Source organism: Lichenostomus cassidix, chromosome 26, assembly GCF_008360975.1.
Source record: "Lichenostomus cassidix isolate B80296 chromosome 26, HeHo_3.0, whole genome shotgun sequence".
Taxonomy (NCBI): domain Eukaryota; kingdom Metazoa; phylum Chordata; class Aves; order Passeriformes; family Meliphagidae; genus Lichenostomus; species Lichenostomus cassidix.
Genome location: NC_139506.1, coordinates 1,130,440 through 1,156,503, shown reverse-complemented (window position 1 = coordinate 1,156,503; position 26,064 = coordinate 1,130,440). Strand labels below are relative to the sequence as shown.

Genomic DNA, 26,064 nt, shown 5'->3' with positions numbered 1-26,064 from the left:
CTAAAGCAGTCTCCTGGTGCCTGGCTCTCAGCTCGGCTCCCGCAGACCTGGCAGAGCCAGTTCCAGGGGTTCACCCAGCAGGAGCCACACCAGGGGAGAGGAGGCAGCTCAGGGACCATGCCCGGTGCTCTGTGAGGGCTCTGCCTGCCAGAGCACTGCAGCAGCAAACCGAGAATCATGGAAACACAGGATCTTTAAGGGCAGAAAAGCCCTCTAAGATCATGGAGTCCAACTATTCCCCCAGCACTGTCATGTTCACCCCCAGCACTTGTCCCTAGGTGGCACATCCACGGTTTTTGAACACTTCTAGGAATGGCGACTCCACCACTGCTTTGGGCAGCCTGTGCCAGGGCCTTCTCCTTCAGGGAAGGAATTTTCCCCACTATCTTCCTGAGCCTCCCCTGGCACAACTTGGGGCCATTTCTTCTTTTCCTGTCCCGTGTTCCCTGGGAGCAGAGCCCAACACACCCCCGGCTTCCCCCTCATGTTGTGGAGAGCGAGAAGGTCCCCCTGAGCCTCCTTTTCTCCAGGCTGAGCCCTTTCCCAGCTCCCTCAGCCGCTCCAGCCCCTTCCCAGCCCCTCAGGCTCTCCTTTCCTGCGCTTCCCGCGAGGGCCGCTGGGGGGCGCTGTGGGGGCAGCCCCGGCTCGTTGCCCGGCAACCGCCCGGCACCCGGGGGCGGGGCGCTCCGCGAGCGGCGCGGCGTCATGATGCAATCAGAGCGCGCGGCACGGGGAGAGGGAAGGGCGGGGGGAGGCGAGGTGTGCGGGCCGGGACCTCTCCCCGCGGCGGTGAGTGCGGCCGGGTCGGGCAGCTCCGGGTTGGGCCTGCAGGGGCGGGGAGCGGCCGGGCCGGGCGGCCCCGGGCCGCCCCGGGGGGGTGTCGGCGGGGCGGCCGCGGCGCGGGGTCGCGGTGGGCGGGGGCGCCGGGCGGGGCGGGCGCTGAGGGCGGGCGGGGCGGCGCGGCGGCAGCGCCCCCTGTCGGCGGCGGGCGCCGTGCCATGTGGCCGTGCTGGCTGTGCCCGCAGGTGCCGCGCGCCATGGCCCCCCCCAAGGACATCATGACCAACTCCCACGCCAAGTCCATCCTCAACGCCATGAACGCCCTGCGCAAGAGCAACACGCTTTGCGACGTCACCCTCCGCGTGGAGCACAAGGACTTCCCGGCCCACCGCATCGTCCTGGCCGCCTGCAGCGACTACTTCTGCGCCATGTTCACCAGCGAGGTCGGTGCTGCCGCCGGCCCTGGGTGCTCTGTGGGTGGAGGAGGTAGGGCCGCCCAGTGCTTGGGCTGCTCTCTGTCGAGCTGCTCGGCAGCAGGGCCAGGGTTCCCCCGTGGGGGCCCAGAATCCCCTTGTGATGATCCTGGAGTCCACGGGTTACTCCCCGTGGCTGCCCAGGATGCCCCCGTGGTGGTTCTTGAGCCCTTCATGGTGGCCCTGGGTGGCTCAGGGGGCCCCATGCTGGCCCTGGATTCCTCTATGGTGGCCCTTAGTATCTGGATTTCCCTATGGGCTCCAGGCCCCTCCATGGTGGCCCTGGGTCTCTCTGGATCCCCCCATGCTGGCACTGGAGCCCTCTGGATTCTGTCCTGGTGGCCCTGGAGCCCTTCGAGGTGATTCTGGGGTTTCTTATTGGTGGCCTCAGAGCCCTATAATGTGACCAGGTGGGGAGTTAGAGGTTGTGGCAGGGCCTGTGGTCCTGATTCATGGTCTGCTTTCATGTGACCACACTGTGCCCAGTGAGCTGCCAGGCTAAGCTGCCAAACCAGAGAGTTCTGATACATTTATTTATTTTTCTAGTGGCGATTTGTGGTTTCTGTGGTTCTGGGCATCTTTCCTGCCCTGGGGCTGGGCTGTGCAAGCTGTGCTGGGGAGTCTGGGCGGGCTTTTCTGTGCAATGGGGGGGTTTTGATGCAGTGCTGGGCTCCCCTCATCACTGGCTGAGAGCTGGTATGTGCTACGTTGTGCTGGTCTCCTGCCATGGGGGTGTCACTGGGGCTGGGGTGACTCTGAGCCCCAGGTGCTGCACTCAGCGCATCTCACCTGTGAGCATATTGACTCTCAGCCTTTACTGTGAGACTTGCACTACCTGTGTGCTGTTTCCCTGAGTCACTGACAGATACTGCTTGAGGTACAACTGGCACTCACTGTTAAACATCAGATGCTTTGCCTGGCTTTGTCTTTTATAAGTTTGAGTCCATCTTTGCAGCTTTTTCTAATGGAAGATTCTTTCCTTATCCTACCACATTCCCCATTACCAGGGAGAAGCATTATTAAGTAGCTCACAGGTCCTAAAGCCCTCCCTGCTAGCCCAAGAGTCCTTGCAGCAGAGAATGATTTTGTTCTTTGTTTTACCCAGCCACGAAGGCTGTAGCAGAGCTGTCTGTGTGCCCACTGCTCTTGGTGCTGTCGGGGGAGCAGGTGTCCCAGTTTTTACAGTCCTGTGCAAAGAAACCAAAACAAGGCATGTGTGGCCTGACCACAGACCAATATTTTTTTTACCATATCTTCATTATATTTGTAAATTTATCAGTTTTATGCTCGTTCTCGGCATGAAGTAAATGTAATTAATAGAAGAAAACACACAAAGCAAATTCAATCCCTGGAAGCTGAAGTTCTCTGTTCTCCAGTAGGTCCAGGTGCTCAGCAGTACAGAAGAGTGTCTTTACTCTGGGATTGCCTCTATGTTCCTGTCAATGCTTTTGACTTCTAGACTTTGCCTAGGCAGTGTGAAGAGATCCTGTCACTCCATGTGCTCCAGAACGTTCTTTGTGGCTGCTAACAAAGGCCGGGGTTGGTGTGCTTTGGGTCTGAGCTGAGATGTCTCTCCTTGCTTCATTATGCTCATGTTAACTGTAACATCATAGTGACCTTCATTCAGAGATGTAAATCTTCCTAGGAAATTTAATTCTTCCTGGGAAAACGCCTGTACCCAGTGGGCAGAATGGCTTGCTCTCTTGTGCTCCCACACTGCCTCTGCTTTAAGGAGTTTGCTTCTTTTGCTTAGTTTGTATCTCTTCCAAATTTGCTTCTTTGTTATGGAAACCCTAAAGTGACCAACCTGCCAAGGGGCACACAATTACAGAGTGTTTGTGGGAGAGCTTCCTTCCAGGAAACAGCAGCTTGGTAAGCCTCAGAGTGGACCTCCTTCCTGTGTGTGTCAGCAACAAGTGTGTCAGGGCCTGTGATGGGACAGGGCTCGGACACTCTCCAGGCACTTGTGGGTGCAGGGTTTGGCTAGGCTGGGACTCCAGGGAGCTCTGAGTGTGTGTGGTGTCATGGACTGCCAGGCCCTAGCAGGGCTTCCTCAGCACTCCCATCACTTGCCTCCTGCGAGTCTGTGAACTGCTGGGCTGCTCTGAAGTGCCAGACTGGGCTGCATGAGACTTTGTTCAGTTCAGAACTGATCCTGGGGTTATGCCACAGCATTCCTGGTCTTATATCCTGGGGTTGTGCCACAGTATTCCTGGTGTCACATCTGTGCATGGCCAGTACAACACTGCGACTGTCAGCAGATACTGTTGTCATAAAGAACTGCCTTTGCCTCCCTGTGTCTCAAGTTTCCTTCCTTCTCTCACTTCTGACTTTACCATTTTAAAAAGTTCTCAGTCTAGCTTAGTATTAATTTCTTCCCATTTTCTGTTCCCATTTTCCAGAATGAGGAGAAGCCACTGATCACCTGTTGAACCCCAGGTTTTTTACCATTTTCCTTTCCCCTTGTGCTGAGCAGAGAACAGAAACACCATCAGTTTTACCTGGAGGGTTGTTCCTTGTAGTGAAAATTGCAGAGCAGTTTTATCTGCCCTGGATCTTAGTTGTGCGCTAGTATTTGTCTTTGTTTGGCCAAGTTAACGTAACTTGGGATCTTTTAAGAGATGATCATTGGCTCCACCTCAGAAAGAAACTATTCTATCTTCTCTTTTTTCCGCTAGAACCGAGAAATACTATTCTGAAAATAAACAACTGCTGTTTCCAGGTTCTTACATGGGCAACTTCACTGTGCTGTGATGACCCTCCGGAGTACAGTGAGCCACATGTTAGCACTGTCATGCCAGCATTTCTCTTCCCCTGTGAAAAGAAATTGGGGTTTATTCCAGAGTAGTTCTGTGTGTCTGCACTAGTAAAGATGAAAAACAAGAAGTAGTCTTGGGTAAGGAAGTGGTTGCAAAATTTTAGGCCTATTCTCCTGCAGGGTGAGTTGCATGATTGTTGTGGTTTAGCCCCAGACAGCAGTCAAGACCCTCACAGCCCCATGCTTGCTCCTCCACCAGCGGGATCAGGGCGAGAGTCGGAAGGGTAAAAGCTGAAAAAATCGTGGGTTAAGATAAAGACAGTTTAATATGGAAAGCAAAAGCCACACGCACAAACAGAGCAAACCCAGGAATTCATTCCCTGCTTCCCATGGGCAGGCAGGTGTTCAACCATCCCCTGGAGAGCAGAGTTCTGTGACACACAGCAGTGACTTGGGGAGACAAACACCATCACTCCAAACATCTCTACCTCTTCTTCCTTACAGTGAGCGTGATGTCAGATGGTCTGGAATATGCCTTTGATTAGTTTGGGTCATGCGTCCCAGCTATGTCTCCTCCCAATTTCCCATGCATCCCCAGCCCCCTCACCAGCATGGCAGCATGAAAAGCAGAAAAGGCCTTGGCTCTGTGTGACCATTGCTCAGCAGTAACAAAAACATCTCCATTATTGTCCCTGCATTCAGCACAAATCCAAAACACAGCCCCATGCTAGCCACTGGGAAGGAAATTAGCTCTACCCTAGCCAAATCCAGCATAAAGATTTATGGATAGAATGGAAGGAGCAACGTTGTGTTTCACAACAGAGCTGTAACCTGCAGCCCCTGCCTTAAGGCTTTCAGCAACTTGGGCATCTTGAGATAAAACTCCTGAGGCCTTGAAGTGACTCTCCTTAGTTGTTTTCCTGGATGCTGCAAGTTATTTTGGGATCTGTGCTGCTGCACACTTTTTATGATGTTAGAAATATAGCTTGTATGAGGGAATATCAATCCCTAGCTACTTTACTCCCTGCAGAGAAAGTGAGCAGAGCTCTGATATTAAACAGTGAAATGGGAAACCAATCTGAAATTCTGACAGTGGAGATGCAAGGATGTGTCTGGTGCCACTGAAAAACCTGGAAAGGAAACCCTGAACACTTTAGAGAGGAAAGCTGCCTGGCCTGTGTGTTGGTTAGCATTGTATGACCATCATTTTGCATTCTGAGTCCAAATATGTGACTGTATTGATGAAGGAGGAGCTGTCTATGTCCCAACAGCCCAGCACTGAGCACTGCGGGCAGTTCTCTAATGCTGCACACACAGGCTGCAGCTCAGCTCAGAGTCCTCATGAGTCTGACAAGCTGAGAGAATTGGGATTGTTGAATCTGGAGAAGGCTCTGGGGTGACCTAATTGTGACCTTCCAGTACCTGAAGTTAGCCAGCAAGAAAAATGGAGAGAGACTCTTTTCACTGGAGGTACAGTAGAAGGGGAAATGGCTTAAACTGTCAGAGAGGGTCTATGGATGGTCCCTTCCAACCCAATCATTCCATGAGTTTATGTGCAGAATCACGTTGTCTCCACTCTGAGATCCTTCCTTAAGGTATGATGTTAGGATCCTAATTCTGCATCACATATATTAGGTGAAGTTACTTGAAATACTTCCTTCCTTCCAGACATCCTTAGCATGTGAGTAAACTGAGCAAAATAATAACCAAGTAGTGGAGTGTAGCAGAAATGCAAAGGAAGCAGGAAATAATCATCTCTATGGTAATAGTGTTGTCCCCATGGTTTGTGGTCAGCAGTATAAAGAGTATGTGCATGGCTGATTATTAAATACTGATTGTGGGTCAGGAGCTTCTTTACCAGCTCCAGGCTGATGTGTAAAGAACTGATGCTTACAGCTACCAGGAGGTCAATATTTGATCCTAAATATGTATGGTCTTTGTCATAATTTGATTATTGGAATCATCTGAAGGTCTTGTCTGATCAGTTCTGACCTTTGGTGACATCTGTGACCTTTGTTTCTGATACAAACAGATTAGTCTTGTTTCAGGAATGTTTCGTCTAGCCCAAGGCAGGAGCTGGTTTTAGCTTCTGAATGCATTGCCTAGCCTGTCACACAGCAGGTCAGACTAGATAATTTGCTGTTCCTTCCTGACTTTGGAAGCCATAAAGTTTGTTCACTGAGTCAACAGATTTGAAAGGCCTCTTCCCACAAATTCCTTCGAGGTTCACCATTACCTCCTGTGCCTCTCTACTGCAAGTGTGTCTCTGCATCATAGACACAACTATGTCCGGACAGACATCCCTTCCCTTCTCTGCTGTGTCATGGAGTGCCTCTGCAGGAGTAGCTTCCAACTGCTCTTATTTTCTCTACTTCAGTATCACCTCCCTTTTCCCCAGCTGTGGCACATTCAAAGGTCAGTGATGGTGCTTTAGCCATGCTTTCTGCTCCCTGAGTCTCTGCCCAACTGGCTGTACCAGCTTCAGGCTCATTCTTGGCAAGAGATGCCATGGGCTTTTGTCTGCGTGGTGCTTGCACTGATGCTGACTGCTCCAGGAGTCAGGGGTTGGTTTTGCAGTGTGCCACAGGGAAATCATCACCTCCTGAAGCACAGCCATGCTGCTGAGCTGGCAGCAGTGTGCAGGGTGTGATTAGTGAGCCCACCAGCCAGTCCACTGGTCAGGAATCATCGGATGCTGTGCCAGCAGCTCTGTGCTGGAGGCACTGAACCACGAAGCTGAAGCTTTGTGAAATATAATCTCAGTTCTGTGCAAATTTGGTGGATTCACGGAATTTGCTGTTCCCAAAGATTGACCGCTGAGAGGATAACGTTCCTTGGAAAAAATAATTACTCCAAAATTAATCATAGAGATGATAAAATAGTCAGGGGACAAAGTCTGGATTGTGTAAGTGCCATCACTGCACATACTGTCATTTTACTTCTCATAATTTCATTTTAGGAATGAAGTTCACCATGAACTTGAAGAATTAATCAGGAAACTGACCAGTCGAGAAAGCTTTTCCTTTGGTTTGGTTTTAGAGTGGAGTGATGAAGGTATCCGGGTGTTGGAAAGGAAAATTACTTGTCAGTAGAATTGTCTTGTTCAAGTTTAGGTTTGAGGTGCCCAGGGGGGAAGTTACCAAAGCTTGGGCAGAAGGATGTCCTACTGATAGTGGGCACAGAGATGGCAAATTTCCAGGCCACAGAGACACTTGGCAGAGCACCCAAGAGAAGGAAGAAATTGATAAAGCCAGCTCAGCAGCTGTGCTGAATCAGCTCTGAATGGGGACAAGGTAATTCTGGCAGGGGCATGTCACGGCCACCAACTCCAGAAATCCCCAACCCAGAGGAAGAAAAATACTGGGCATGGGACTAATTAGCATAAGAAGCCTTTGTTTGCTAAAATGTATAAATAGTGAACAGTTTTGCCAGTCATGTGCTGGCTTTGGTGATTGGTCACCAGCCCCCCTTTCTGTGCAGAACTGAAGTGAATCAAATACCTGAACTCTGGGTGTGGATTGGCCTCTTTCACACCAGGTGAAAGAACCTGGTTTGGGCCAACACAGGGAGGAATTCCCTTGGAGTAAAGCTTGGAGTACTGCAAGGAGGAGAGGGTTTAGTTGTCTTGCATAGATGACACATGTAATCTCTGCTAACTCAGATCTCAGCTCACAGGTTTTACTGTGCAGTGTAACTGTCCTTTTGATCCATAATGAACTTCATCTCATTCTGTAAGTGAATTCTGTAGGGAAATTCCTTCCTTCCCCATATCCTTTCAGTGAGTATCAAAATAGAAAGGACATATCTCTCTTGAAATCTGACAGATCTTACGTTCAAACCTGCTGAGTGTTACGAGCTTTCTGATCACATTAATGAAAAGTAAAGCTGTGTCTCCCTTTTAATTTTCAGCTCTCAGAGAAAGATAAACCCTGTGTGGATATCCAGGGCCTGACAGCCTCCACCATGGAAATCCTGCTGGACTTTGTATATACAGAAACCGTGCATGTGACAGTAGAAAACGTCCAGGAATTGCTGCCAGCAGCATGTCTGCTTCAGCTGAAAGGTAATTCAAGGATTAGTACAAATTGCACCATTGCTGCTATTTAGAGATTTGGTTTGTTTGACCCTCAGTGCATGGGAGGTATGATATTTATAAGCTGTTATGTCAAACGTCTGTTTTCTTGTGCACTGTGGTCTCATTGGTAGAGGAGCTGATTTGGGTGCCAAAAAAAAAAAAAGGTAAAACAGGTTCCATGCTTTGGGGTACTGTATTTCTGCAGTAATTGTGAGCTGTATAGCACATAAATGTTACAGCTCAGTTACATTATTATAATAAGCAAACCCCAGATGTCATTTGACCTGCCATCACAGTCTGTCTGGGTCGGTAACAGACTGGTTGTTGTCATTGCACATGCACCTATAGAGCTATCCAGGCAATTATCCCAAATCCCAGACAACTTACATAAAAGTTATCATAGACCTAGAAATCTGGTAGCCATCTCCACTAGCAGACACATTAGTGGATTATAATCCATGAAGTTGAGTACAACTCATATTGAAATCTTCCTAGTATCAGATTGATGTGATATTTTCATTGGAATAGGACAGCCAGAGCTCAAACCAGCCCAAACACATGGTCTGGCTGCTCCAAGTGTCTTCACAGTCTCCAAAGCAATATGTGCATGTGTGTGTTTCTGTAGTACTTGTTACTTGAATTGGATTTTCATTATTGCTTAGAACTTTCCTTTTGAAGCCCTTGCCAAAGCAGTGGATCGATAGTAAGCGTGCAGTGCTCATTCACCCCTCCAATTTTCCGTAGGTGTGAAACAAGCTTGCTGTGAGTTTCTAGAAAGCCAGCTGGATCCATCAAATTGTTTGGGCATTCGGGATTTTGCTGAGACACACAATTGTGTGGATCTAATGCAAGCTGCAGAGGTCTTCAGCCAGAAACATTTTCCAGAGGTGGTTCAGCATGAAGAGTTTATCCTCTTAAATCAAGAAGAGGTTGAAAAGCTCATCAAGTGTGATGAAATTCAGGTAAAACCTGAAAAATACCATTACTGTGCAAAGCATTGAAATAAAACATTGAAACCAGTCAGTAATGAGTCTGTAGTCCTGGGGTGGACTTCTCCGTTCCTGAATTTGGAATTTAATTTTCAAGAAGCTTCTAATTCTTTTTTGCTAGTTTGTAATCTGAATTTTATCAAAAACATGTAGCTTCTCTTTAAGAATTTGTTGTCACACAAGTGTTTCTTGCAAGTCAATCACAGTGAGTTAGTTCCCTCTGCAGTTCTTGGTCCTTCATTTCCTCCTTTCCCTGGAGAACATAAGTTCTCTCAATGCCTACATTTTAGAAACACCCCCAAGCTTTAAATTCTGTTTGTCTGCTGATCAGCAGCACAAGGAATCCCCAGGATGGTGCAGGGTGGTCTGACTCTGCACGAGGTTACAGGGAGATTTAGTTCCCTGAAGGTAGGAGTTTCTGGAGGATATGCTGTTTGCCTGGAACATGTCAAATACATTTTTCCAACTTTTCTATTAATAAGTTGAACATTCCCTGGTAATGAGGAGAGGGCTTGATTATTTGTTGAGGTGGATTTTGTCAAGAGCTGATGTTCACTGCAGTTGAAGGGCTTGAAACAGTCACTACTCAGAGTTCAGGGGAACGGAATGCTTGAAAGCAAACCAATGTAAGGGATACCTTTGGTGAGATTCCTAAAAAGCCATACAGGGGTAGCCAGAGGAGAATTGTTCATGTATTCCTTGGAAGTGGTCTTCAGCCACATCAACATCCTCTTGTTAATGAGGCTGCTTGAGAAAGAGTATGTGAGACAGTGGTGAAAGACCCAGCTCTGGCCAGGATCTGCAGTGGAGAAGGCTGAGTATGTTTGGTGTTTGACAAGATGCAGTTTTGTGCTGTGAGGGGCTGAGCTCCTGTGGGTTGTCATGGTACTGACAGCAGCTTCTGGGCAAGGAACAGGAAATAATGAGGAACTTGAGAATGCTCTAGCCAAACTTGTCTGATGATCTGCTCAGGCAAAGTGACATTCCATGTGGATTGGAAGGGCTGGTTAAGACCTGGCAGCAAGCCGTGTGTTGTGCATGCATTGTACCTTAAGAATACATGACAAGTAGAGCAAGGGAGGGGATTCTCCCCTTCTTCTCTGTCCTTGTGAGACCCCACCTGGAGCGCTGTGTCCAGGTCTGGGGTTCTCAGCACAAGGAAGATGTGGACTGGTTAGAGAGGAACCTGAAGAGGCCATGGAGATGCTCGGAGGGCTGGAGCCCCTCTGCTCTGGAGCCAGGCTGGAAGAGCTGGGCATGTTCACCTGGAGAAGAGGAAGCTCCAGGGAGACCTTAGAGCCCCTTCCAGTTTTAAAGGGGCTTATTAAAAAGATGAAGAGTGACTTTTTACATGGGCAGAGAGTGATAGGACAAGGGGTAATGGTTTTAAAGAGGAGAGATTTAGATTATATGTTGGGAATAAATTCTTCTCTGTGAGGGTGGGGAGGCCCTGGCACAGGCTGCACAGAGCAGCTGTGGCTGCCACATCCCTGGAAGTGTCCAAGATGAGGTTGGATGGGGCTTGGAGCAACCTGGTCTGGTGGAAGGTGTCCCTGCCCATGGTAGGAGTGGAACAGGATGAGCTTTAAGGTCCTTTCCAACCCAAATCAGTCTGGGATAAGGATCAGATCTCTCTCTTGCTGTGTGGAATCAGAGTGTGCTGAGGGAGGACCCTCAGAAAATCTCTGGGCTGCTCAAGAAGCGCATTGACAGGTCATCACGGTGATCCTGCATTTAGTGTTACTCATTTATCAGAAAACATAAATGATTTCATGAACAGTAAAACTGTTAAAATATATCTGAGGACATTCAGTTCAGGAGGGAATAAATTAACACAGGATTATTGCATTTAAGGAGGAGGTGGGGAAACTGGAAACAATACAGTAGTCTGCTCTCCTTTTGTGAGCTCCAATTGTCCTCTCCCTGTAATTCCAAGAGAAAGAGACCATGCCAAATTACACTGTAACAAATATAAAACAATGGCTTAGAAGAATGCCTTACATAATTAACCCCTGTGGCTCTCTGCTTCAGAACATTCTGCTTGACAGCTTCAAACTGGACTTCAAAGGGGATCAGTCATAGGCTGGTGGGAAGGCTCAGTCCTTTCATCACAGTCTCTTCTTTTATCTTCATATGTAGTCTCAGTTAACAGACTTTGTGATAATAAGTTCATGTCTGATTTCCTTTTACGTTGGATGATCTGATAGATGTGCAAAAAGAAAACAAAGTCTGAGTAATATATAATAAAGATTTTTACAATTATTTTGCTTTTGGTAATCATAGATGTCCAAAGCACCTGTTGTTTTCCACCAGTATCAAGTTTGGGTGGTTTAGTCAGTGTAATCTCCAGAAGTGGTGTAAGCACCAGCATGTGCCAGTCCTAAATGGAGACAGAAATAAACCTGTGATAAGATAAAATAAAATAAACAGTAGAAATAAACAGTGACATTCATGCCCTGGGGTTCCCAGCTCTGAAATCCTTTGTAGTTTCTTAAACGTGGATTGAAATAAAAAGATGCCCTCAATGTACCTGCTGTGGCTGGAGTGTCCGAGGGGCAGTGTGTGGGCACATGGCTGCCAGGACCTAAGCCAGACTTCTCTGTGCAAAGGAAACATGATTCTGATCACCTCAATGATAGAACTGTGAATTTTGCGGGAGCACAGCTCCTGCTCCACAGAGAATTGGGGGAGCTGCCCTGTGAGTTCCCACTGGTCAGGGAATGGTGGCTCCCAGCTCTAGCCTCTGCTCCACACCATAGCGCTTACTGCTCCAGGATGTGGACTGCCTGTTGAGCTCAGCTGCAGGGGACAAAACAAATGCAGGTTTAAGGGAGAGAAAGTGAGGGAATTCCATTGTGCTTATGGGGATTTCCCTAAGAGACTCGTAGCTGAAGTGCTCCCTTGCTTGCTGTGAAGCAGTGCCAGCAGCCTGGACGTCGTGTGCTCCATGGCAGTGGCTTTAATGCTATCCTGCCATCTGATCAGGATGTGTCTCCTCTTTGCAGGTGGACTCTGAGGAGCCAGTTTTCGAGGCAGTGATCAACTGGGTGAAGCACTCGAAGAAGGAGCGTGAGGCGTCGCTGCCGGAGCTGCTGCAGTACGTGCGAATGCCACTGCTCACCCCCCGCTACATCACCGATGTCATCGACACCGAGGTACTGCCACAGCCACCAGCAGGACATGGCGTGGTCCTGGCTGAGCTCTGCTGTCCGACAGAACGTGGTCAAAGCTCTTTCTCTGCTGTGGCTCTTAGATGGTGACACTGTGGAGCTGTCCCTGCTCAGCTGCAGTGCCACTGTCACACTGAGCAGTGGTTTGCTGTGCCAGCAGTCACAGCACCCCGCTCTGCCGCTGGACGATGCTCACTCCAGAGTTGTTAGTCAGGTGTCTCTGCAGATACCCACAGCACCTTTCTGTTGTCATCTGTTACAGTCTCCAGCAAGTCCTTGCTGCCTTCATTCCTAAGCACTGGCAGGTCCCCTTCCCTAGACTGAAGATTGCTGGCATTGATCTCAGAGAGGTCATGGCTCCTCAGAAGGTGTCTGAGGTGCAGATAGCCAGCAAGTACCTCTGAGTGAGAAAGACAGCAGCTGTGTGGATCCCAGACCAGCACACAGCCAAGAGCCATGGCTAACACTGCTGCTTTGTGCTCTGGAATGCTGCAGAGGCAACCCAAAATGGGGATGATGCAAAGAGATAATTAAGCTTTTCAGTGGAAGTTTAATTCCAGCCAGGAAATGATGCTGACCCCAGCAAGATTTCAAAGGAAGGCCCAGAGGTCAAACCAGCCTTTAGGTTAGATGACGATAGGACGTACTCACGGGTTCTAGCCCTTGTCACCTGACAGGTGCTGAATGGTGAATGACACTGTTCTCTACATCAAGAAAAGGCTGGTTTAGCAACAGTCATCTTGAATCTGATAGATCATGGATGTTATTAAATCCAGACTACCTGATGGGCAGTTAGGTTGTGCCAGGGCTAAAGGGTGTTCAGTCAGATTGTCACGGTCCACTTCAAACTGAAATTGAAGCTAATGGAAAAGGGACTGGTACCAAAACAAATAGATCTGTTCCAAATCCAGCCTGAGACAGAGTGTGTACAGGCCCTCAGCTCTCAGAGTGAACGTGCAGGGTGACCTGTCCAGTCTAGCAATGCCACACACTGGTGGCAAATCCTCATCTTGGGGCAGTGTGGAGAGAGAAGCGTTGGACCCATGTGGCTGCCTCACACAGACACCAGGAACTTGTAAAAGTAACTCTGAACTTACTGAAGTAGCATGTATACCAAACACCCAAGGGGAAATGAGCACTGAGCTGAAGGGAGGTTGGTCCAGGCCCTCAGCTAGGGAAGGGAATTACACAGCATTGTGCAAGGAGATGAGGCTGTCTGTGGATGCCCCTCACTTTTTAACAAGACTTCAGTGCTTCTGGTGCCTCTTCACAACTCCATGTCCCATGTGCACAGGGATCAGGACAACAGATCAGCTGAACAGCTTCATGGTGCTGTGCTCCCTGTCTCTTCTCTAGCAGCAGGTGCAGGACGAGTTATGTGGGGCAGATCAAGTGTGGTTTCACTGCCAGTTCCCCTTCCCAGTCATACTTCCGTTAGTATAAATGTAGCAGAAGTGGCTTTTCCTTAGTTTTCCAATGCAGCCATTTTCCTTGAGGAACCTGTAGTGCCAGACTGTGAGAATGGAGCTCTATCTTGTCAGCTGCGGTCTGGTCTTCAGTCACTTTTGCATTTCCCTGCATGCAGTGTCTGCACCAGGACATTGCAGCCTGCACACAAGTCCTTTTCATGCTGTCTGAGCTGATCAGAGTTGGCTTTAGGACAGTTCTTCTGAGGTTTCTTAAAATACATTGCATGTACCAGTGACTCATGTTTCTCCCCAGCCTTTTATACGCTGCAGCCTGCAGTGCAGAGACCTCGTAGACGAAGCCAAAAAATTCCACCTTCGGCCTGAGCTCCGGAGCCAGATGCAAGGACCCAGGACACGAGCACGTCTGGGTGAGCAGCAGGAGAAAGGACACTGAGAGGGGCTGGGGCCCTGGCAGATGTTGTGGTAGACACCTTGTCTAGTGCCTTGTAATTATGATGATGTTCTTCACAGCAGTAACTTGTCATCCCATGGTCCCCAGTGGGACACAGATGGGACCGGAGCAGAGAGGTGCATCTTTTTCAGAGCACGATTGCTTAGTGCCAGTGTGGGGATCAGTCAATTGCCTCTAATCCCAGGCCCCTGCTGTGACTTAAAACCAGTTTCCTGAGTGCTGTTGCCTGCAGATCATTTGTCTCAGCATGCAGCTGTCCAAGAACTGTGGGAAGAGTTTCTTCCTGTGTGAAGAGGCAGGTTTCAGAGTCCAAAGGAGAGCTGTGAGGTGAGTCACAGCTGCCTTACAGTAACAGCAAGTTTCCACAGCGAGCTGGACAGGGAAAGGTGGAAGGAGGGAAATGGAGATGCCCCTCTTCCCCTTTAGAGATGCTTTTCTTCCTCCCTACCCTTGTTAAGGCAAATAAATTATTATATCTTCCTTTATTTCAGTAACTCCTACCAAGCACAGTGACTGAGTTGTTCAGAAAATGCTTGGCTTAGGGCTGTGAGCACTCAAGAGCAGCATAAATGTAGGAATGACCTACAGAAGAAGGAAAAGTATTTTATTGGCTTCTTCTGTCCGACTGTCTGTGCCATGCCTGTATCCTGGTGCACTCCCAGAGCACTGCCATCAGTGCCAGCATGGACCACTCTCCCTGCAAGGAATCTGCCCTGTGTGTTCTCCAGTGCTGCTGTGGATGTGGTGGAGAGAGACCCCAAAATCCCTTCATGGCCTGTTTTAGGAGACAGAAAGCAGTTTAACCACGAAAGGAGGAGGATGGATTAGGTTTGTCAGAGACACACTAATCAAACTTTTCTGGCCTTAAGGAAATACTGTTATGCTGCTCTTGCATAGCCCAGGCCTCAGTACATTTTGTGGAAATTCCTACACCAGTTTCAATGACCTGCACTTCAGTTCAGCCTGTCACTGGCGTCAGCATTCAGTATCTGAAGGGGCCTACAAGGAAGCCAGAGAGGGACTCTCATCAGAAACTGCAGCAATGGGACAATGGGGAATGGTTTCACACTGAAAGGGGAAATTTGGGATAGAAATTCTTCCCTCTCTGGGTGGTGAGGCCCTGGCACAGGTTGCCCAGAGAAACTGTAGCTGCCCCATCCCTGGAAGTGTCCAAGGCCAGGCTGGATGGGGCTTGGAGCAGCCTGGGATAGTGCAAGCTGTCCCTGAGCATGGCAGGGGGTGGAATGACATGAGCTTTCAAGTCCCTTCCAGCCCAAACCATTTTGTGATTCTATGATTTTAGAAAAATACATTTCATTTTATTGTTGGTTGAAATGCTTCACCTGATAAAAAAGACATTGCAAAACTGTTTTATTGTCTGATTGTGCAGGTTAAAACTGCACGTTATTGCTGAGGTTCGTTGTTTGGATTCAGCCCTAGCTGTTTTAATTGATTCCACACCATCTGATAGCAGCAATGTGTCACTTATAAACTGTGATCCAGTTGAGTATTAACTTTGCATGGGTGGAACTGAAGTGATTGCACTTTTAGCTGTCTTACTGCAAAATGGGCTTGCCAAGATGTTGGAGGCCTTGTGAATCCTTCCTAGTTTTTGGGGTTTTTTATTATTCTTCATCTGAGGTGGCAGCTTTTCTGCAGCTTTGTGACAGACAAAGTCTTGTTAAGTGTTTGTTGGTTGGTGTTCAGTCCTCCTGCAATGCAAATGGACAGTTCTAAACTCTCATGGTAAACTCCCTGTTCCAGAAAGGGCCCGGGGAGTTCAGGGGATGCTGAGCTGTTCTAAACGTGAGACAGAAGCTGCCTCCAGGCAGTGGTTGCAGGGGAAGTTTCAACTCTCCAGGTCACAACTATTATTTAACAGTCTTGGAGGAAATCAGAAAAATTCAGAGCCCATCTCAGACAAAAGAAAGCAGAGGGAAGGCAACTGTGAAATAAAATGCACAAGATTTAAGAGACAATTCCTGGGGAAATACTTAATTCATTTTCCAAGCTTCAGACAGCCTGACTTGTTTTTCAGTTATATGGTGAACAAAGTCCCCTAAATCAGGTCTGGATGTCACTTGCAGCCAAGAGGAGACCTCCTCCAAGAGGAGGCTGCAAGGAAGCAGCCATTCTCCTCCAGATCCTATGGGATGGTGAGAGGTTTGGGAAAAGCAGTGGAAATAATACAAAAGGAGATACAAAGGACCTTCAGCACCTGTGTGAGTCAGCTTGTCTTCTCAAAGTGCCTCTGATGTTAGGAGGAACAGCCCTTCAGCAGCTAGTTCCTAACACCTCAGTCAGTCGTCTGGCACATGCTCTTAAGAGTTTCTCCCTTCTCTTCCTTGCTGAGCACAGAGGGAGTGTGAGTGCCTGAGCCAGGTTAGGTCCCTGCTCCAGAGCCAAGATGAAAACAGGGATTTAGAGGCAGCTTTGTGTCAGGGAAGGCTCAGAGTTTCTTCAGGTTGTTCCCCTGAGGTGACCTTTTGGTTGTGAAGGGATTGACTTGGCGTTGCTGTCCTTCTGTGCCCCAGGAGCTAACGAAGTGCTGCTTGTGATCGGTGGGTTCGGCAGCCAGCAGTCCCCCATTGACGTGGTGGAGAAATACGACCCCAAGACCCAGGAGTGGAGTTTTCTGCCGGTAAGGAGTGCTTCTGACCACCACTGTGCTGACCAGGCTGTGAGCAAACCCCAATCCTGCAGCACCAGCTGGATAACAGTCATCCCTGGGCAGTCCTGTGCAATCTGCTGAAGATTTCTGACAGAAATTCTTTAGAGATTTATGTGGTGAATGCTGAAACCACTTCAGTTTGCAGAGTGACTGAGGGAGAGGGGGTTGTTGTCATAGCCCTGATCAGCTGAGCCTGCAGAGACCCATATCTTGGTTGTGGGAGTGAGAACTATCAAGTTTCTTAGTGAAGGGGTGTTAAGCTTTAAGGTTAGTGATGATAATTGGAATGTCAATAGGAACAGTGTAATGAGTGCAGCCTTCAGGCTGCTGCGTGATCCTGCTGCTTGCAGTGTTTTGTAGCATAATAGGAAGAGAGAATTCCTGCACTGAGGAGTATTTCTACCCAAATTAAAATTGCCTTTATCTCTGTGAAATGGTGGAGAACTGCCTCTTCTTTAATATCACCAATCAGGGCAGACTGAGTATCACCTGGTGTTCCAAAATTCTGATTTTTTTTTGGAGGCTAAAATCTTCATCAAATATTTGGAATCCCCACCTCTTCCCATTACCAGTGTCTGCAGGAGCCAGTGGAAGTCTCACAAAACATCCCACATGCATCAAAGATTATGCAGCAGCACAGAATAAATGGCATTTAATGACAAATATTTGAGTGCAGAGAGACATGGTCCAGAGAAGAAAGCATGGCAGGGGGAGGCAGACATAGTCGCTCAGGCTGTGTCCTTTAAACCAACAATGCTGCCTGCTCTGACACCGTGGGCCATTTCCCAAAGGAGCAGCAGAAGATTTTGGAAGAGCAGTGGTTGGTTTCTATGCCCAGTGTTGTTTCCTCTCCTTGACCTTTGTGTTGCTGTGCTGTCCCAGAGCATCACCCGTAAGAGGCGATATGTGGCCACAGTGTCCCTGCATGATCGCATCTATGTCATCGGGGGCTACGATGGGCGCTCCCGGCTCAGCTCCGTGGAGTGCCTGGATTACACATCAGATGAAGATGGCATCTGGTACTCTGTGGCTCCCATGAATGTGCGGCGAGGGCTGGCGGGAGCCACAACCCTGGGAGGTATGTCCTGATCACTGCCAGGGCAGGACAGCCTGTTCAGCTCTGGCCTGAGATATCCTGAGCTGCTATGTGAAGAGTGGGCTGGCTCTGGGGGAGGAGGGGAGCCTGAGATTCTGCCTTCTCATCACTGGGATGCAGAAATGGAAAACTTGCCCACATATCCTGAGAGGAGCTCTGCCTCCGCTGCATTCCTGCAGCACGTATCTCTGAACTAGGGGAAAGGGGCTCTGTGAGAGATGATAGTGGGAAGCTCTGAGGGTGGTGAGTGTTGGGCAACACTAAGCACAGGGCAGCAAATACAGCTGTGACCATCCAGTGCTGGAGAGACTGGAACATGAGCAGGGAAGGAGTGAGCTACTGATACGAGGCTCGTCATGGGCAGGGTTTGGGTGTGGCAGTGTTTTGGTGGTTCTGCAGCGTGAAAAAAATAGCTGGACATGCGTGTTCTCTTTCATCCATCAGCAAGAAGCACATTTGAGGGCCAGATGCAGCTTGTGTGTGTTTGTTTGTTTGTTGGGCCTGTGAGCAGGCTGATGCAGTGAGCCAGGCTGAGGGGCCTGGGTTCATCTTGGCACCCACTGTGCCAAGGTATGTTTGCTGATGTTGTCAGTCCATCTTGTAGCTTTGCTCTGTGTGTGAGGGCCCTCATGCTCCATGTGACTCATTGGGTCCCACCTCTGTCATTGCAGACATGATCTACGTTTCGGGGGGGTTCGATGGGAGCCGCCGGCACACCAGTATGGAGCGCTACGACCCCAACATCGACCAGTGGAGTATGCTGGGAGACATGCAGACAGCACGGGAGGGAGCAGGGCTTGTGGTGGCCAATGGAGTGATCTACTGCCTCGGTAGGTACTCTCAGCACCTCTGGGAGTTGTGCAAAGCCTGTCTTTTTACCCAGGTGACCATTCAGGTGCTGCCTGAGCAACACCAACCTGTCACAGACATGGCAGAAGAGGTTTAACCTCACTGAGCCCTCACAGCTCTGTCAGTGAATGCTGCCTGACCTCACTGTTCCCAATCACAATGGCTTGGACTGCAGCTGCCATATCACTGCAGGAAATGCTGCATGCTGCAAATTACACACAATTTACACACACTGCATTTGAGGGATGGCTGAAGTGTGGAGATGAGCAGTGCCAGCTGAGGATTTGTGTGACCTAGACAGTGTCTAAATGCCCAGAGATGAAGCAGGTAGCTGTGGGACAGAGGGTGCACCTGCACCACACAAAGCAATGGTGGCTGTAGTGCTCCAGAAATGCATCCTCACCTGTGTGTTCTCCAGCTTTTCTGTAGCACTCATTTCACTTTTGAGCACCACACCAGCTGTGAATACAGTCAGATAGCCAGAGGACAGAGCATGCTAAAGCTTGTTCTGTTGGTCACCTTCTGGGCTCCAGACAAGGCAGGCCCAGCGTTTCACCCTGCATCTGTTGTAGTCCTGTTCCTGGGGAGTCACAGATCTCAGGCACTGTTTCACAGAACCACTGAATGGTTTGGGTTGGAAGGGACCTTAATCTCATTCCGCCCCCTGTCATGGGCAGGAACACCTTCCACCAGACCAGGTTGCTCCAAGCCCCATCCAACCTGGCCATAAACCAACCTGGTTTATGGGTTGCACTTCCCCCTCCCAAATTCCTCTTCCTCATTCTGTCCCCCAGGGTGGATGGCAGCAAACTGCTCCTTTGCTGCAGCTGCACAGAGATTTTTTAGTATCCTCTTGTGAAACAGCTCTTGAAAGATCCCAGCCTACACCATTCAGCCTCCTGCAGCTGAGGCTGCAGCACAGACCTGGGAGCTGTACATCTGCAGGGCTGCACCAGCAGTGGCCTCAGCATGCTCAGAGGCAGCTCCCTGGGGCTGGCCTGGTTTGCTTGGTTTGGGGAGGTGGTGCTCTCCCACATGGTCCAGTGCAGCCTGGGGGCAGGGCTGACGACTCTGGGCTGGCTGCAGATCCCCTATCCTGACAGAGGTGAGCTGTGCTGATGGCAGTGCCACGCTGTGCTCAGGGTCCACCAGGAATGTTACTGCTCTCTGTGCAGAAAACATTCTCCCAGAGTCAGCCCTGGTTTGCTCCTGTGTTTTGTTTCAGGAGGCTACGATGGGCTGAACATCCTGAATTCTGTTGAGAGGTATGACCCCCACACTGGACACTGGACAAATGTCACTCCAATGGCCACCAAGCGCTCAGGTAAGAGCCCACAGTGCCTTAAGGTCAGTGTGTTTCCTGCTGCACTGAGGGAGCAGTCACTCCTGGTGTGTTCTGCTGCCCTGGAGGGTGGTCTGGCCCCAGTGGGTGGTTTGGCTTTGAGAAGGGATGATTTTAGGGCACACTGGCTTGAAGTCCCAAGAGAAATACTAGTTTTCACATGCCTGCTGTCTCCATCACATGCCAAGGTGTGTATAGAAGAATGTGGTGGCTGAGTCACAGGTTACAGGGAGGGAGAGGAAATGCTGTGTGACTTCCAAAACTAGGAACAGTGCTTGGCATGGACAAGAGCTCACAAGGCACCAGCTACAGACTGTAGTAGTGGGTCAGTGCTCATCAGCTGCATGAGACATGGTGTGTCCTGCCAGGCTGCTCCTTCACCTGAGCCCTGCTCTGGGGCAGCAGGAGCAGAGCAGCCTCACCCTGCAGTGGGGTTACATGAGTGGTGCACTCACACAACTCTTCACTTGTCTTTCTGCCTGGAGTTCTATCCAAGCTTTAAGTTGGTAGTTTTATTTAGGATAGAAATACAGTTTAAATCCTACTTTTGGAGTATCTTTCTGTTTAAGCTCTTCTTCATTTCTCAGAGGAGTTGCTGTGGAGCCCCTGTAGCTCCTGTGTGCCCAGGTGTTGCCCTGTGCTCTTGCCCTTTGCCTCAGGCCTCCTGCCCTGCCCTCCAGGCCATGCTGATGAGCTGCCCTGGCCCTGCCTGTGTGTGCATGGGCAGGGTGCTCAGTGCGTCCACACCTTGTGGCTCCCAGTGCTTACAGACCCTCTTTGAAGTCGCTTTTTCTCTGCTTTTTTCAATAACTGCCCCTCACAGTCAGCCTGGGCAGCACTGCTCTGTGTGATGCCTGTGCAGTGTTCCTGGTTAGGGACAAGTGCTGGGTACTCATTAAAACTGGGCTCTGTTCCAAAAATATTTCAGCTTTCTTGTGCCTGCAGTGGCATTCACCAAAACCCCAGTCTTTAAATATTTATTCCTGTGACAGGGCTATTCCTGTTAAGTGTGGGTTTATCTGCCAAGAATGGATTTGATTTAAGAGTTGGGCACTTTCCACATCCAGGAAGACCCCACATAAAACACAGGATTAAATCTGCAGGTTTTTCAAGGTCAGAGGCATCGTGTGAGACCAACCCACAGATCTCTAGGAAGTTTGAGGATCAGATGGCTTTTCCCCAGGGGTCTGCTGTGGGCACCAGAGAAGATTGACTTCAGACAAGACCAAAAGCAGAGCTCAAGGGAAAAGCCTTCTACAATAGCCATTTCCCAGGTCTGTGCTTTCCACAGGAGTTGGAGGCTTTGGTAGTAGTGCCTTGGCTGCAGCATGAGCTCCTTGGTGCCACAAGTGAGCAGGAACATGGTGAGGCTCTTGACCCCAGCACTGGCTCAGCTGGTTCATTCCTTGGCACTGTGACCTGGAGCACCAAGATCTGAAACACAGGTGTGCCCAAGGACCTTTTCTCGCCCAGGTTTTTATGCTGCCTCACTGGTACTAACACCCCTAACTACTCGTAGCTTAGCTACTTGCAGCTTTCATCCTGGTGTCAGTTAAGTCCATCCTGGTGACCTTGGACCCAGTAGGATTTCTTTTGCCCCCCAAAAAACCTCTAAGAGTTGTCCACATGCAGGTCTTTAAATTCCAAGACCAGGACTAAAAGTAATCTTGGTTTTATTCACAGAGATAATTTCCTCCTTTTTTCTCTTCACCTCTCAGGACAGATTCTGGAGGGAGGCTACCCCTCAGAGACCTTGGCCATACTGCATTGCTGGACCCAATTTCCCTGATTAGGCCTTGGTTTAGTCTCTTCAGCCAAAATCTTCCTCACCAAAGCTCCTGGAGAGCTCACCAGGCCAGCCTGGCCATTCCCAGCTGTTCTGGAGCTCTCAGCAAGGACAGACAGGGAAAGTGAGGATGCGTTTAGTGGAACAGAAAGTCTCTTTTGCCCTGTTTGTAAGTCTCCATGCCCTAGAGCTGCAGGGTAGCTGGCTCATTTCCTTCAGCATATTCACTAATGCAATAGTTTTGTGTTAGTGATGACAGCCTGACAGGACTGACTGTGTTCCCAGGTGCAGGAGCCCCCGAGGCCACCAAGTGCACGGTAATGTCCCAGTGTCCTACAGTGCTGTGCCTGAGTGAGACTGCCAAGGAGCAGCCAAGGCTGGTGGGGTTTTTTGCTGCTGGTTTCATAAATTCCCAGTTGGACCAGCATATTATTGTCTGCTTTCACTGTAAGAACAGCTGTTCAGGCAGATGGTCCAGCCACCTCTGTGAAGGTGTAGAAACCAGTTTTTATTTCCCTGCCTTCCAAAGGAGCAATGTCAGGGAAATCCTTCCTCCAGCTTTGCATGGAGCAGTGTGCAGCAACTCTCCAGGCCACAGGCAGGAGCTGGGTGACACCAGGGAGTCAGAAACACCAGAGGAAGCTGTCTGTGCTTCCAACCCCAGCCAGCTGCCTGCCAGCAGAGCGGGGCTGGTGCTGCTCTGCTCACACACCTGTGGTCAGCTGTCAGCCCAGGTAAACCTCTTGTGCTGCTGTGCTGCCCAGGCCCCCCGTGCCACAGAGTCAGCAGTGTTTAGTGGAGTGACATGTTTTCATGTATCATATTGGAGACAACAACAGAAGACACAGTTACCAGCTCTCTTGGGGTAGATAGGAGCATAAAAATATCCTGTGAAGAGGGAGGAACTGAGCCGTTCAGCCTTGTAACAGCAAGCCCAGTGCTGCCAGTGTCACTTGTGGGTGTGACTGTGCCATCTCCTCTCCCCAGGGGCTGGCGTGGCTCTGCTCAACGACCACATTTACGTGGTGGGTGGCTTCGATGGCACGGCGCACCTCTCCTCGGTGGAAGCCTACAACATCCGCACCGACTCGTGGACCACGGTGACCAGCATGACCACACCGCGCTGCTACGTGGGAGCCACAGTGCTGCGGGGCAGGCTCTACGCCATTGCTGGGTAAGCCCTCGGGGTCTGCAGCTGAGCAAGTGACCTGAGGGGACACAGCTGCTGCCCCTTCCATGGGGCCTCTCCTCACACTGGTATATTAAACTCTTATGAGAGGAGACACCACAGGGTCACCGTGCCCAACCGAAACAGGCAGCACGAAGGTCCAGGGCCCAGGCAGGCGGGAGAGCGGCAGCAGACAGCAAAGGCAGTCTGATGCAGCAGTTATAATTTGGGCTATTCCTGCTGTATGCAGCTGTGGAGCCTCCCAGGAAGAGTTCTGAATGCCTCAGCCTCTTCCTCCAGCACCATCCTTCATCTGTAACTTTCTGTCCCGGCAGATACGATGGCAACTCACTGCTGAGCAGCATCGAGTGCTACGATCCCATCATTGACAGCTGGGAAGTGGTCACCTCCCTAGGGATGCAGCGCTGCGACGCAGGAGTCTGTGTCCTTCGGGAGAAGTGATCAGGAGGGAACTCACAAAGAAAAACATTCTAAAAAGTCTCGGCTGGAGGAAGAGTCCCAAGTGATTTGCAGTGACTGTTCTTGAGAGTTGTGGATGCTGTGGGAATAGGCACCAGAACAGCAGCTTTCTGTGCTGCTTGTGACTAGAGCATGTGCATAACCGTGTGATCTCAGCAGTCATTTGAAATCGGGGGCTCTGTGGGAAGCTGGAGGAAGAGGGTGAATGGGTCAGGAGAAGCTGCACTGTCTGCTGTTTCTGTGGCTCAGTCTGTGGGCAGAGCAGTTGCCCCAGCCTGGTCTCAGGCAGCCTGGTGAGCCTTCCCAAGGACATGTACATACCACTGGGTCACCTCTTCAGTCACTGCAGGACCCCGCGGGTCGCTCTCAGCCATGTGGATGTGTGGGGGTGGACCCAGCTGCTCTTGTGTTCCAGCTTCAAATCATCATGTACATACTGAATGTTCAAACATGCTCCTGGAGCACACATGGGTGCAGAGCCGGGTTGGGTGAGTGTGTGTGTGAGGTGGGCCTGCAACTGGCACTGTGTCTGCAGGGTCCTCGCAGGGCTGCACGCTAAAGGAGTCGCAGGTTAAAGCTGTTAACTACTGAGACGCAGAGCCTGAGGCCACAGGGGCAGAGGGCAGGGGAGGAGCTCGTTGCCTGCCATAGAAGCACTTCTGCAGCGTTTGTGCTCTTGATCGGGTGCTCAGCAAGGTTCATCACATCGTGTTTCCTCAAAAAGCTTGTCAGCTCCAGCTGCAAACGATGTGTGGCACCGGGAGCTTGGCTGTGCTAGGGCCGTGCCTGTGCCCCACCCTGCAGGGAGGTCACCTGAGCTGAGGCCGGAAGAGTAGGGACACAGTGGCTGCTCCCAACGTCCTGCTGGTGAGTCACTGGGGTTTGTCCCCAGACAGACCCGAGTCCAGCGCACCCACGGCAGCCTTTCACTTGAGTTCATTGTGACAGTTATCCTTTTATCTAGGATTTTTCTGCTTCCAGGGCTGTTCCAGAGTGACATCCAGGATTCCGTTTCGCCCTTTGTTCTCCGCTGTTTATTCCCCTGTCTCATAACTCCACATCCTGTGACACTTGCTATCCCTGGCGTGCCCCATGAGCCCAGCTGAGGCTCCGTCACCGGCTCCCACCAGCTTATGGAGCACTCCCTGCTCAGCATGTCCTGCCTCGCTGCGTTGCTGGGAGCACAGGCTCCCCTCTGCCATCAGCTTGGCCCCACAGTGCCTGGGCTCCATGTAGTGCTGCTCGTTGAGCTTCCTGCTGACTCCTTGCTTGGGGACAGGGTGGGATCAGGGACATGGTAGCATGACCTAATTAAGCACTTTCAGCCAATGCTCTGACCTTCTGCGTTTGTTTCTATCACACAAGTGTTCTGTGGTTTTGTTTCCTATGTTTATTTTTTAATGAAAGTATAAAGAATAAAATATTTCCTGAGCCAGTGGGAGTTTAGCTTCTGTTCACTACCTTCCAGACGTTTGTCTAACTGCTGTGTGAAGGGTTTGTACAAACCCTGTGTTAGACCAGGCAGCCACCCTCAGCTGTGCCTCTGCCCTGCAGCTTCAGCCTGGTTGTGAAAAACAGCTGCTCCAGCTGTGAGATCTGTGGCACAGAGACCAGCCAGGCCTGGAGGACTCCCTAATGAAGGAATTTGTTGCAAGGTCTGTTGGAGAAGAGCATGGCAGCAGAGAGGAGGAAAAGACTGTGATTACAGTCGACAGCAATAATGAATCCTCAGGGGCTGAACATGAGCCCAGGTGTGCCCAGGTGGCCAAGAAGGCAAATGACACCTGGCTTGTACCAGCCATGGTGTGACCAGCAGGACCAGTGACTGCTCCTCTGAGCTGGGCACTGCTGAGGTCACACCTCCAGTCCTGAGGACAATCTTGAGACCCTCACAAGAAGAAAGACATTGAGGGGCTGGAGCATGTCCAGGGAAGGGAACGGAGCTGAGGAAGGGTCTGGAGCACCAGGAGTAGCTGAGGAGCTGGGGATGCTCAGCCTGGAGACAAGGAGGCTCAGGTGGGACCTTCTGGCTGTGCACAACTCCCTGACAGGAGGGTGGAGGCTGGTGGGGGTTGGGCTCTGCTCCCAGGGAACAAGAGACAAGACAAGAGGAAATAGCCTCAAGCTGTGCCAGGAAAGGTTCGGGGTTGGATATTGGGGAAAGTTTCTTCCTGAAAAGGGTGGTCAGGCCCAGGCTGCCCAGGGCAGTGGTGGAGTCACCATCCCTGAAAATGTTCAAAAAACATGGATGTGGCACCTGGGGACATGGTGTAGTGGTGGACATGGAACTGCTGGGGGAATGATTGGACTTACTGATCTTAGAGGCCATTTCCAAATTAAACAGTTCCATCATTCTAATAGAGCTGCAGTTGTAAAAATTATTGCTCCTTTGTGCATCATGGGCATGTGGGATGGAGTCCAGATTCATCTGTCCATGTACAAAACACAGATCCTGTTGATTTCAGAGCAAACTGCAGCATTCTGCCCCAGCAGCCTTTGATGGCTCCAAATGCTCTCTCCACTTCCTGGTCCCTCCACAAACAGCT

The 26,064-nt window shown here is 50.2% G+C and overlaps 1 protein-coding gene across 1 annotated transcript; it reads left to right on the top strand.

Annotated features, from left to right (window-relative positions):
• Positions 1–661: 661 nt before the first annotated feature.
• Positions 662–24,953, top strand: KLHL12 (kelch like family member 12). The gene is made up of 12 exons (XM_085083223.1): positions 662–789; positions 1,026–1,223; positions 7,921–8,074; positions 8,831–9,048; positions 12,081–12,230; positions 13,968–14,082; positions 16,661–16,767; positions 17,680–17,875; positions 18,565–18,723; positions 19,968–20,066; positions 22,858–23,044; positions 23,374–24,953. Exons 1-12 carry the CDS (start codon positions 706–708, stop codon positions 23,498–23,500), a joined length of 1,794 nt encoding a protein of 597 aa, XP_084939349.1. The 5' UTR covers positions 662–705; the 3' UTR covers positions 23,501–24,953.
• Positions 24,954–26,064: the final 1,111 nt, after the last annotated feature.

Coding starts and splice junctions, on each gene's coding strand:
- KLHL12 (XM_085083223.1), top strand. CDS start 706: ATGATGCAATCAGAGCGCGCGGCACGGGGAGAGGGAAGGGCGGGGGGA. Junction 16,768..17,679: donor AGGAGTGGAGTTTTCTGCCG/GTAAGGAGTGCT, acceptor GTGCTGTCCCAG/AGCATCACCCGTAAGAGGCG. Junction 20,067..22,857: donor AATGGCCACCAAGCGCTCAG/GTAAGAGCCCAC, acceptor TCCTCTCCCCAG/GGGCTGGCGTGGCTCTGCTC.